General features: G+C 36.8%; 1 protein-coding gene across 6 annotated transcripts in view; it reads right to left on the minus strand.

Moving 5' to 3' along the window:
* rbm19 (RNA binding motif protein 19) overlaps positions 1–14,166 on the minus strand; it is a 250,198-nt gene that overhangs the window by 152,147 nt on the left and 83,885 nt on the right. For all 6 annotated transcript variants that reach the window (XM_088000100.1, XM_043715848.2, XM_088000099.1 and 3 more), the window contains exons 20-21: positions 13,878–13,933; positions 11,980–12,093 (exon numbers count right to left, since the gene is read on the minus strand). In XM_088000100.1, the coding sequence (XP_087856226.1) occupies positions 11,980–12,093; positions 13,878–13,933 (170 nt within the window). The remainder of the gene's footprint in view (positions 1–11,979; positions 12,094–13,877; positions 13,934–14,166) is intronic.

Genomic DNA, 14,166 nt, shown 5'->3' on the forward strand with positions numbered 1-14,166 from the left:
TCTTATAGATACTACTGACAGAATTGAGTTGGAGTAAACATTTACATCACAGTTAAATCTAGATCTGGTGGTTGAGTTTTCATTATGCCCAAGTATGTCCAAGCTAAATAATTCTACAATAATAATGAGCCTGTCTTAAATTACACTATTATCTGACTCTGAATTTAGAAAGATTTGTATTTCCCTTCTATTGAATCTATCAATTCCAATGAAAAGTACTGCTCAGAAATCATCTGAAAATCATTTGAGGTACTGTATTTCCTTACTAACAAAAGTAATGTACTTTCGAACAAAGTGAGGTGAAGTTAAACATATACCACTACTTAAAAGTGGAATACCAAATGGATCTATTGTATTGGTCCACACAGATTCAGAGTTCTCTCAACGCTTCACCAAACATTTTGCAAGAGAACTAAATGCCTGCAAAATGCAACATTCTTTCAAAAGCAATACATGCTTCAGGACCTTAAAACTTCAACAAACAAAAAATTTAGTTTGCATGGCTGGTTTTTAATAGAAGGTTTTCCCAGAGGTATTATACTTGTTGAGTCAATAAAGATTACATATAATGCACTCCTTTATTGTAGTCCAGTCCAAACCTAACACTTGTATGGTTACATGGAAAAGAAATCCCAATGCAATGATCCAGGTAACTAAAGAAAACACATATTATTTTTGTCTATGTTAATAAACAAACCAGTTTAAAAGAGCATGGATTGGATATTTTTACATCAAATTAAGTCCCAACAAAAACATTGTCAGCTCCAGAAGGAAAAATAACCATTGAGAGAACTCTTGGGACCACTATTCCATTTCTATGTTAAAAAATACAATTTTTAAAATAATTTTCATAAAGGAGAAAGCAACAATCATAGCTTGAAAACAAAATTAAGCACAGCATTTGCTGATTTTATATCAATTAGAATCAGAAATTTTAGTTTTCAATAAGAAAAGAACACAAGAAGTACTTATACATTAATAAGTTACAATAGATTTATTTAACTGTACTCTTTTTGACTGACTGGCTGACTTGTAATCGCAAGGAATACTGCTATGGTCATGTACAATGCATCTGATTTTTAATTACATCGAATTATTTTCTAACTCACTATCCAAAAATAAATATGTTCTGTATATTAGACTAAATGAAATGTGAACCCAGAATCTGCAGTAATGAATACTTTATTAAGCAGAGAGGCTGCAACCATATACTAAACATATTCACCCAGCATGATCAAGCATTTAACTCCAGCATTTCATGAAACACTACAGTGTACAAATTTGCGATTATGAAAACGACAAATGAATCTGCACGTTCCTTTTCAAAATTCTGCCTATGTAATATTCAAGAAGGAAAACTAGAGTTAAGCAGAAATGTTATGCATACGCTGTGAAGCATATCATGACTGTTCAGGGTGCTGGCACAATCATTCAAAAATAAGCTGAATGTCCCTAACTGTGCAACATCTGTGAAATGACAGGACCAATTTATTAGATCTAATAGAAGATACGAGAAGGGTGGCTGAAGCAGAGGTTAAAGGAGATACCAAAACAGCTGCAAAACAGATGCAAACACAGTAAATCCACTTTGTTCCGCACCCTTTTCATGACCTTTAATACAACGAAAATTCAAATGTTAGGTTTACAGAGAATGAAATGCCATTATGAAACTGGCACTGCTAGACTGAAAGAACAAAGCATTAGTCATGTAGTTTTAAGAAAAATCCACAATCAGCCACAGAGGTCACAAGTATAAGGACAGATATATTTTAAAATCTGATACAAAAAAAAGTATTAGTTTGGCACTTGAGACACCTAGGTATAAATTTTAATATTCATCTTGTTACATCAAAATATGGTAAATTTTTATTATTAAATTGGTTCTAAATTCACAATAAGTCAGAATATGTTGCATTAATTTTAAGGAATATAAATACTTTCTTTTCTGCTAACATTTTGCAATTATTTTTCAGAAATCCTTTTGAGTGTATATGGTACAACAGCCACTTAACTGTAGTTTAAAAGCACAATGTAAACTCAAGGATTATTCATAATGATTCTTAGCAGGAGAGAAAGTAGAGAAACATTTTTAGAATAATTTATTTTAATAGATAAGTTAAAAGAAACATTTGAACGTGGCATTATTTTGAACACAATCAATTACCAGCATTTGGATTCCTTTGAGGTATAACCTCCTCACAATTCCAGTTAGCACATTTATTACAGCTTTTAATAAAACAAAACATTTGGTTATTGGGCTATTTTATACCATGAATATCTTGCTTATGTCTTTCACATTTTAAACAGCCTTAATTCTGTCGCTTGCAGGTAATTGAAGAGATTGAACATGTTAGTTATGCCAGAACATCTACAAGGATTGTGATATCTATTCAGAACATCATACACAGGCCTCAGCATTTAAAATGCCATGTGTAAATTCTATAAATATTGTAAACCATTTGCCATTACCTTATTGTCAACTGCAAAGTTTCTACTTACAGCATGTGAAGCACACCAACTACTACAGACCATCTCCAGCATTTAGTGATTCTCTTGGTTTAGTTAACTGGGCATTTCACGCATGGAGCTACACAAGAATTAATCTGGATGATATTGACTGATCTATGTGCACAGAATCAATGCAGAAGTACACATGAAAATTTCATTAATTCTTTGCCACGCACTATCAGTATGAGAGTAACACTGAACATTTTACAATAACACTGATAAACGTCACATTAGCAAAACATTAGAGAAATCAGAACTATTGATCACAAAATTTCAGTAGTACCTATTACATATTTGATTCATACAGGGTGGGTTAGTATAGTTAGTAATGGCAATGACTAACAGATTTTAAATGGTACTTTTTGAAATCTTCAAGGAAAAAAAAAGTTCCAGTCAGACTTAAGAACTAATACACTGCAGGAGATGCAACACCCTCCCTTCTCATTTCCCATGATCCATGAAACTCTACTTTCAGAGACAGCAACAGGTTAATTTGTACTTATTTCAAGTTTTATACTGTGTTTGCTGCTCACAATGTAGTCCTCTTTATAGGAGGGAAATCAAATGCAAATTTGATGACTGTTAGCAAAACATTTCCACTTAACCTGGAAGGCTTGACCCAGAGCTCTGGTCACTTGGTAACTTAGCTCTCCATTCCACTTAGAACTCCTATTCATTGAACTCCTATACGGTTCTAATGAAGCTCAAAGAACAGCTGCTCATCTTTTGATCAGACACTTCAGTCTTCTGAACTCAATAATGATTCAACAATTTCAGATTATAACCACAACTCCCATTTCTTCCAACAGTAGTTTTGGTTATAATTCTGCATTTCTCATTTACACTTTTTCCAGACATACCATTTCTCATTGGAGTGAAGATGGGTGAGAGGCAACTTGATAGCAACGTACAAGAGGATGGTAAGCATAGAGAGAGTGAATAGTCAGAGACTTTTTCCCAGGGCAGAAATGGCTATCATTAGGGGACATAACTTTAAGGTGATTGGAGGAAGGTTTAAGGGAGATGTCAAAAGTTGGTTCTTTACACAGAGTGGTGGGTATGTGGAATGCATTGCCAGCAGTGGTAGTAGAGTCAGAAACATTTGGGACATTTAACGGACTCTTGGATAGGCATATGGATAATAGTAAAATGAAGGATATTTGATTAGTTAGTTAGTTTGATCTTCGAGTAGGATAAAAGGTTGGCACAACATCAAGGGCCAAAGGGCCTGTAGTGTACTGCACTGTTCTATGTTCTATTACCTCATCAGTCCACTACCACCATCTTTTACCTTGCACTATCCTTTGGTCATTTAATCTATCCTGCTTTCCACTCTATTACAGAATTCCCTTTTCACCTTCCTAAATTCTCTGCTTTTCTTATCTCTGCACATCCTTAACACATGTTGCATTTCTAACGTATTCCAGTTCTGATGAATGGTCAATAACCCAAACATAACGGTTTTCCTATCCACAACTACTAGTTGTCCTGCTAAGCACGTCCAGCATTTTATGTTTTTATTTCAGACTTCCATCATCTGCTTTTGTATGGATACATACAAATTGTCCAATCATATCAGGCTACGTCATCTGCTACAGTCAGTACAAGCAATACTGTGAACAATACCTGATTAGACTCCTCCTCATCCTTTGAAAGTAACTTCCATGGAAGAATTTTATCGCTTACTACTCATGTGAAACGTTTATCAGGTTTTATTGCAGTTCTACTACAAAAATATTAGTGTCTACATCAAAATTTGTTTTGTTTGACTATATACGTACTATTCCATCTGAATGTGAAAGGTAACAAATTGAACAATGTGTGCAAGCTTTCAAATTGCAATTATTTTTTAGCCAATAATTCTTCAGACTAGAAGAGTTCACCCAAAGCTCCATGGTGTTGTTGCCTCAACAGATTCCAAGTAATCGGCTATTCTTCAAAGTGCATGTCTCAGACTGATCCCCTGATTACACTTATTCCCAATCACAAGGAGTAGGGAATGTACAAAACAGCAACAGTGAATTTTCCAAAGTTACATTCTAAATATAATTTGTTATGCAAATGGCTGTTGTTCGCTCATCCTACTTCTTCAAGCCACAAAATTGTGAAATGGTACTGATGCCATATGGAATTTCCGATGAGTCCTACACAGAGACAGGCACTCAATTGTAGGCGGGTTTCTTGTGGTTTAATGTGTGACTAGGAAATACTTCAGCTTGTGAGTTGAAGAATCCAATACTGATATTGCTTCTGTACACTCCCATTATCGGTTGTAAAATTCTAAACTATTACTTTTTTGGTTCTTATACATCAAGACAGAGAAGACAGAACATGAGTCACATATTTTGGAGAAAAGAGGCTCTCTTTTCTCTGCTAAGCTTACATTCTTTAGTGTCAGTCAAAGAAGAGACTAAAGTCTCTGAAATGGTCTTAACTCAATAGCTAGATGTTAGCTGTTGCCACCAAAATATGCTGCAAAAATCGCATGATTCGTCTGTGTCAAAGAAAGAAAACATTATTATGAGTTCCAATTGGAAAGACAGCTTTTCAACTTTTTTTTTGCCAAACCGATGCAAGTTGGCCATGCAGGATTAAAAAACAGTGGTGAAGGCAGTGAAGTGAATATTTGTGGATACGTTGCCAATCAAGCAGGCTGTTTGGTCTTCAATGGCATCAAGCTTTTCAAGTGTTGTTTGAGCTGCACTCATCCAAGCAGGGAGCATTCCATCACACTTCTGACTTGTGTCTTTTACATGGTGGACAGGCCTTGGGGAATTGGGAGGTGATTTGCTCACTGCAGAATTCTTAGTCTCCAACCTGCTCTTGCAGCCACAGTATTTACATGACTAGCTCAGTTCAATTTCTTGTAAATAGTAAATCCAGGATGTTGATGGTGTGAGGTTCATTTGTGGTGATGCCATTAAACATCAAGGGGTGATGGTAAGATTCTTTTTTAATGGAGGTGGTCATTACCTAGCAATAATGTGGCGTGAATGTTACTATCCAGGTCTTGCTCCATTTGGACATGCATCGTTTCAGTATCTGATGAGTCTTGAATGGTGTTCAATGTTGTGCAATTATTAACAACATTCCCACTTCTACCTTTACGATGGAGATAAGGTCATGGATGAAGCAGCATAAGATAATTGGGCCTGGGACACTATCCTGAGGAACTTCTGCAGAGATATCCTGGAGCTGAGATGACTTAGCTCCAACAACACAACTATCTTCCATTGTTTCATTTACATCTCAATAAATTAGCTCTCTAGGTTTCTGAGCAACATGTGAACTGTGTAATTTAGCAAGTTATTGCCAAAGGGGAAAGAGAAAACAGATGGCATGGATGCAAATTATGTTACATAAAATATGAAGAGGAAGTCATATGCTGTCTCACAGGTAGTGCTTTGGGGCATTATAAACTGAAAAGTTTAAAAAAAGCCAGGTACATTTCTCCTTACTTTCTATATTGCTCACTATAGGATGCAAACAATAGCTGGGGAATACAACTGTCAGGCCAATGTCAAAACTTTTGTGTTCGAATGATTTAATGAAATTTGATTTACATTAGCCTGGATTGGTTTTACTTCATAACTCTATGACTTTATCGGTGTTAATTTTACAGCCTACATTACTTCAATGTGCAAAGAAACAAAATGAATTATTTCCAACTTCAATTGTTATCCACTGTTTTTCACTCAAACTGCATATAATGAATACATAACGAAGCAGTTCTGTTAACAATCTTTTAAAAAATGACTAATGATAAACCATACATTAGCTAGACTCCACTTTGTCGGTATTTCTCAAAAGCTAAGAATTGAACTGATGAGCTGATGAACAGGTGGTTTTTAAGTTGCCACAAACAAACAATACTTTAAATACAATCCCATCTATAAAATTAGGTGCAGGAATAGGTCACTGAATAAGATCATAGCTGACCCGATTGTGGCCTCAACTTTACTTTCCTGTCAAGTCCCAATACTCTAATTCCCTTGTCACTCAAGAATCTATTCTATCTCAGCCTTAAAAATATTCAATGTAAGAAAACGTCCTAAAACATCAAAAACTATCAGTCACCGAGCAACATAGGAGGAGGTCAGGATAGCGAACCAAAACCTGACGAAACAAATAGATTTTGAATATTTTGAAATGCAGTGCTTAAGCGCAGCTACAAAGAGAAATGTAAAAAATTAGGAATACAAAAGGGGGAGTTGAGAGTTGACAGAGCAATCTGAATAAAAATGAGGCATTTGGGTTGCACGGTGGCTGTGGTTACTGCTGCCTCACAGTACCAGCGAGCCAGGTTTGATTTTAGCCTTGGGAGAGTGTCTATGTGGAGTTTGCACATTCTCCCCATGTCAGCGAGAGCTTCCTCCAGGTGCTCTGGTTTCTGCTTACAGTCCAAAGATGTGCAGGTTAGGTGGATTGGCCATACTAAATTGCTCATATTGTCTTCAGAGGGTCGGTATGGACTCAATGTGCTGAATGGCCTGCTTCCATACTGCAGGGATTCTACAATTACTGGATGGTGAGGAAATGTACGTTATTTAGCATATACTTGATGTATGCATTGATTTTGCTGCGCGTTATGAAACAAGGTAGCAGAGCATTTGATGTGCACTATTTCAGAGTCGGTGCAAGATATGAGACTAACCAGGATAGCACTGGAATAGTCAAGGCTAGAGGTAACAAAAGCATGGACAAAAGTTTCAGCAACTGATTGGTTGGGAAAAAAATGTCACTTGAGATGTATGTAAACAGCTAGAGGGGGTTTGTGGCTATAAACTCAGATCGGGGTTAAAAAGGTCAACCATAGTGGATTTCAAGGAGAAACTCAAGGGTAAGACTCCAGCTTACAGCAGGATGTATTAGACACAGAAGGTCAGATCTTCACTGTTATTCCAACATACACATTCTCACTCCACATGATCCTCCCTTACACTTACTGTCAAACAATAATTCTTAATTTTCCTGCATAAACAATCTACCGGGCACGTGAAAAATCTCATGTGGTTTCATATTCTAACTAAATTGTTACATCATATTTATACAAAAAATATAAAACTGAAATGATGCCCTCCAACTTTAATCTTTACATACTGTGCACAAATGATTGATCAATTTATATTTTTAAAATCATCAATTGTTGATAGACCTCATTAACATTTCCATGTTATGTTCAAATAAGTAGAATTACATCTTATTGCGATTACACCAAGGGGAAACTATTCATCTTTTGAGAAACAAAAACAACTTTTTCAGAATTCAATATAATTACAAGAAAACAAAATTAAAATGAATGATTTATCTACTAGACTGAATTTTAGTTATGGAATATAACTGGTACAAATTTGTTGAAATAAATTTGAGTAGAACTCAAACTCTTAAAAATAAAAATTGCTGGTGAAACTTAGTAGGTCTGCCAATATCAGAGGGAAGAAAGCAGAGTTAGCATGAAGTTTTACCTTTACATTACCTCCTAAGAGTGAAGCTCTTAAATTACTAATTCAACAGCCTGAATTAAACAAAGAATATTCCACATATCCCAAGAGAGACAGGCATAACTGGAATCCACGCTGGCACCTACATCCAAATCTCTGACTTTGAAAAGTTGACTTTTTCTTATTCAATTTCTAATTGGGCCGCCACCCACAACTCTTTCTGGAACATATCAATTATATCATTGGTGCTAGTTTCTGCTCTCATCCAGTTCTGTTTATCAGAAAACAGAAACTGATAACAAAACTTTGGCCAATGGTTATTCTTGAAGGAAAAAAGATAAAGTATGGAACATAATAAAGCCTCTTGCCTCTGATGTTCTGGCACACGTCGTCAAGTCACTGATCATGCATGATTATCTCTGGAGTTTTGGCAGACAAGTGCCTGAGGAAATACACTGAAGTTCCTGCAATCATAGGACATGATAAGATGGGCAAATGGGCTGAGTGGCAGATGGAGTTTAATTTAAATAAATGTGAGATGCTGCATTTTTGTAGGCCAGGGCTTATACAGTTAATAGTAAGGTCCTGAGGAGTATTGATAAACAGAGATCTTGGGGTGCAGGTTCATAGTTCCTTGAAAGTGGAGTCGCAGGTAGACAGGTGAAGGTGGTGTTCATTGGTCAGTGCAATGGGTACAGGAGTTAAGAGGTCATGTTGCAGCTGTACAGGACATTGGTGGACCACTTTTGGAATACTGCGCTCAATTCTGGTCTTCCTGCTACAGGAAAGGTGTTGTGAAACTTGAAAAGGGTTCAGAAAAGATTTACAAGGATATTGCCAGGGTTGGAGGGTATGAGATAGATGGAGAGGCTGAATAGGCTGGAGCTATTTTCCCTGGAGTATCAGAGGCTGAGGGGTGACATTATAGAGGTTCATAAAATCATGAGGGGTATGGTTAGGGTGTACAGCCAAGGTCTTTTCCCCAGGGTAGAGGAATCCAAAACTAGAGGGCACAGGTTTAAGATTAGAGGGGAAAGATTTAAAAGGAACATAAGGTGCAACTTTTTCACGCAGAGGATAGTGCATGCAAGGAATGAGCTGTCAAGGAAGTGGTGGAGGTGGGTACAATTACCACACTTAAAAAGCATCTGGATGGGTACATGAATAGAAAGGATTTAGAAGCATATAGGCCACATGCTGGCAAATGGGACCAGTTCAGTTTAGGATAGCTGCTTGTTGCAAGGTCTGTTTCCCTGCTGTATAATTCTGACTGAGAAATGACGTTTTTTTTTTTAAACACAGGTTCCATTTATAGTCATTTTAGATTTTTAAAAAATGTTCACCTTTCACTCAAATATGCATTAATCCCTAGTTGAATAAAAGTGTGTGGTCTGCCTTTATGCCAATGCAATTCAACCTTGACAAGTTGATGAACAATAGCAGTCAAATATTGAATAAACCATTGAATTTACTTAAACACTACATTGAAACAAAATCTTTCTCGGTCTTCCCCGGCTGAAACCAGAACTTGCTGTGTAGGTGTGAGTCCTCTTGCTTTATCAATGGACCACCTTGGTTTCAGGTTTTCTAACACTTTTAATCTGTTATGAAACTGCTCAGACCCAAACTAATTACAGATAACTTTTTGCGCAAAGTCTTAAAAGGTAGTAATCAGGGACCTTCACTTAAGCAGCCTTAAATCAGGATTTCAGACAAACTTTTTTTAAAACTCATTTCCTTTCTCATAGCCTATGCTTACTGTGGTACAAAATGAAGGAAGTAGAAAACTGACCTGGATTAAATTTGAAATATAATCCTACTGTGCCCTCTGGTGAATAAAACAAGGAAGTACCTTATTTTGCACTGTATTTCTCTTTCATCTAGTCAATTTTTGTGTTGGGAGAGGATTGCATATTTCCATGGGCCTGTCAGCATAGTGAGTCCAATTTTCTTAATTCACTGTGCCTTTCCTTCACTAGGAATGCCCATTGCATTCCCAGGACTCCACTCTTCATAAGTATACAGTTGGTTTTCAGACACAAATTTGGAGTGGCACAGTGGTTAGCACTGCTGCCTCACAGTGACAGGGAGCCGGGTTCAATTCCATCCTCAGGCAACTGTCTGTGTAGAGCTTGCACATTCTCCCAGTTTCTGCGTGGGTTTGCTCCAGGTATTCTGGTTTCCTCCCACAGTCCAAAGATATGCAGGCTGGGTGGGACATGCAGGATTACAGGGATAGGGTTGGGGGGGTGGGTCTGGGTAGGATGTTTTTTTGGAGGGTTGGTGTGAACTTGATGGGCCAAATAGCCTGCTTTCACACTGGAAGGATTCTAAAATGCCAGATGGACAACATTCAATGCTAACAGGCTTTGATTTCCCCTCTCAGAATTACCTGCTTCAAGGTCATCATTCAATGCAAATATAAAAACTTCAGCTTTTCTCCACAACCAGTTATCGCTTAATATTTTTCTTTCTTGACCGCTCAACCTTTGCCTTCAAAACTGAAAGTGACCATCTGTCTCCCTAACCCAACAACTTGAATATCTCACCCCCACCCCAGCAAGTTAAAACATCCAAAACTCATTTCAATTCCTCAGATTTCCAGGCCTTGAACCGTCACAGTTGAGGCAAAATAAAAATAAGAAACTCTGGAAATATGCAGCATGTCAGGCACTTGTAGAGAGACAAAAAACAAGAATCAAAATTTCAGACTGATGGCTTAATGAAAGGTCATCAACTTGAAACTCAAACTGTTTTCCTCTCTCAACAGATGTTATCTGATTTGTTGAGTATTTCTAGAATTTTATTTATGATTTCCCACATCTGCAGAACTTGACTTTTGTAATATATTATTAGCTTCTCCCCTAAACCCACACCTCCCTACTTCAAATGTGCTTTATCCATGGGACTTACACAAACCCTCCAAATTACTGTCTTGACCTGAACTTCACTCAGTTAACCAGTCTTCCAGAAATTTTTAAGTTATTAGATTAGATTAGATTCCCTACAGTGTGGAAACAGGCCCTTCGGCTCAACAAGTCCACACCGACCCTCCAAAGAGTAACCCACCCATTTCCCTCTGACTAATGCACCTAACTCTATGGGCAATTTAGCACGGCTAATTCACCTGACCTGCACATCTTTGGACTGTGGGAGGAAACCAGAGCACCCAGAGGAAACCCACGCAGACACGGGGACAATGTGCAAACTCCACACAGAGACAGTTGCCCGAGGCTGGAATCGAACCTGGGACCCGGCTGCTGTGAGGCAGCAGTGCTAACCACTGAGCCACTGTGCCGCTGTACATGTTTCAAACTACAAAATCTCCTCACCTCCACTTTCAAACCCTGGTCTCTTTCATCCTCTTTCTGTCTGTGTCACTTTACAGCCTTTCCTCTAATATTGGCAGTGCCTTTCTCATCGCAATTCAATTCTCTTCTGATCCTCTAATCGTGCCTCAGCTGTAAAATACTATAATCAGTCTTGACCACATGCACAAAAACACTGGAAATCACAAGAGTCTGGACAAATATAGTGCTTGGCTGCGTTTGCTCACTCGTGCACATCTGATTTTGCAGTGTCTCTACTGTTTCCATGAAATTACTTTACTTTCAATTTATAGATGGACAGAAAAAGAAAAATCAGAGAAACACTTCAGAAATCAACTTGAGCTATTTTTGGAATTCAGATTGTGCGCTAATGTAGTAACTGGGAAAAAAATACAAGTGTACAACAATGGAAACATCAATTTAGGTGAGTTAATTTCATAAAAAACGATGTAAATACTATTCACACAATGGTTTCTGCATTAACCTACGTTACACCACTTACACAAGTATTCCAGGTTTTTGAGTTGTGTTGAGTTATGGAAGGCATTGTATAAATAAAACTTCTCACTTTCTTGTTACAATATTGAAAGAAAGAAAAATACTAACAAGACGGGTATAAAGCTCATGTTATCCAATTGAGCACAGATAATGCCTTAGGAAATTAATAATGGTGGATGGTAATGCGAGCAGAAAAGGCTTACCTGAAAAGCTCACGGATTTCCTTCACTTTTGTCTGGAAAGGAATATTGCGAATCAGGATTTTGGAGACTGTTTGTTTCCTTGTTTTCTGGAATTTTCTAGTTGGATTCACAGAGCTGCATACAAAAATCATTTTGTTATGTTCCTAATGCTTCTAAAGTTTGGACATCACGATGTAGAAAACTAGGGTAAACCCAAGAACAGTAAAACCAGTTTGGAAGACATTTTGATTGAGATGTTAGTGCGACAGTGCGAGAACAAAGCTTCCCATTCAAAGAGATGTCAGTGTTAACTCATAAGTACCTCCCTTAGTTATCTAATGACATGGCAAAACCAGAATGAAAGTCAGATTTGTGGGGATTTTTTAACGTAGAAGATGTAACATGGCCTCACCTACTTTTCAATGATTTTTCAGGGCAGTTAATTCCTAATGTGAATGTTGTTCTCAAATTAAATGTGGAGAAGAAAAATATCACGTACATGTTTTGCAATTTCATGTTTTCTGGAATTTCCTCAACAGCTAAGTACAAAGAGGTGGAAACCCAGCTAATGTTGAATTTGGTGATTACTTTCTAAGTGCAAGTCCTCAGAGTGCTCATTTATGCCCAAGTAGTTTGGTGCTTGCTGACCTGCATAGAGATATTACATCAATTAGGAAAGCTATTGTCAGTTACACAAGTGCAAACTGTGATTTTAAAACAATTGTGTTTGTAAAATGATTTCTGTATTATTTGCATACTCACACAACAATTTCAGTTAACAGCTTTCTCTAATAGTTAATACTGGCTATACAGTAGGCACACTGAAATTACTGGTTTCATAACACCATATTTTGCTGTGGAACTCTGGTACAAAGTTATCCAATTCAACATTAAGTGCACTGTGTAAAATCACCTCAAACAGGTGTTATATGAGCTACTGTACAGCACAAACTGGTGTAAAGTCAAGTTTTATTGGCATTAAAATTTAACTAAAACTTTGTTAAACTGAGTTTTGTACATAATTACCTATACTTTAATTGCGCTTTAGAAAAAAACTTGTCTCCAAAAGTGAAAAGAATCCTTTCAAGTTGCATTACGTTGTGAAAGTAGTCTAGATTTTCTTGAAAACCCACATCAGTGTACTATCGCATACCATTATTGTCATAGATTTTGCCAGAAATTATGACTTATTCCATGACCACTCCATAAACACCCAAGACCTTTGTGCTGCTCCTTTGAAATTCATTTTCATACACAAATTTTCATTAAATCAATGGCTCTTGCTAATTTCCTGAATTAAAGCTTCTTTTATTGCTCCTGTCACTTGGACTTGTAAACAATGGTGCTTGTGGGCTCCTGACTGTGCTTTATTAGATCCCACTTCATTTTAGGTAACATCATAGACCAATGAAATAAATATCCATAATTTCTAATTTAGTACTTGAAACCTGCATTTATACACTTGTCAGACATTTCAAATGTATTCTTATTGTAAAGTGCAGGCTTGCAATACATAACTTTCCACAATGCATAAGTACATGACTACTTCCGAAACAAGTCCCAACAAAATTAAAAGATTGATTCTAACCCTCTGCATTTACTCTCTCCATTCTTCATTTTGTACAACTTTGGAAATAAACTCTCCCACCAAAGTTCATATTGTAATGCATTGAATGGTATGCTGAAAACGTAAAGCTCTTTTTCAAATTTAGCAGATGTCTTAAACTCAAGTATACTCAGTTTATGTTACATAACCATAGCTGCTTAGAAGGAAAAACATCAAATTTCTTGCTTAAAACTCAAAGTGCTTGGACAACAGGTATGTCATCAAATGCTTGATATTTGGCTTGGGGTTCAAAATAAGTAGATACATTCAATTCATTTAATAGAACAATGTTAAATAATGCCAAAATACTTGCATTGTAGCTCTGTCTGATATCTTCAACTCTAGTTGATGACCATCCACCATACAATGCTAAATTTCCAGAAAAGAAAAGTCCAAGTAAATGTCATAAGCATATAGACAAAGTAAGTCATATTTAATCACTTGAGAACTGCAATAAGAATTTTAAACAAAACCTTTAAATATTGCAGAGTATAATATCCAGATAAAACAAGTGAACAGCGACAGTTTTACAACTTTAATATATTTGCCAGAAACACCATTAAGTTTTACAGAACCATGAACTAATTTACTGCATACTTGCA

The sequence above is a fragment of the Chiloscyllium plagiosum genome, unplaced genomic scaffold (genome assembly GCF_037043375.1).
Source record: "Chiloscyllium plagiosum isolate Xiang-an unplaced genomic scaffold, Cpla_swu_hap1 HiC_scaffold_24, whole genome shotgun sequence".
Classification (NCBI taxonomy): Eukaryota; Metazoa; Chordata; class Chondrichthyes; order Orectolobiformes; family Hemiscylliidae; genus Chiloscyllium; species Chiloscyllium plagiosum.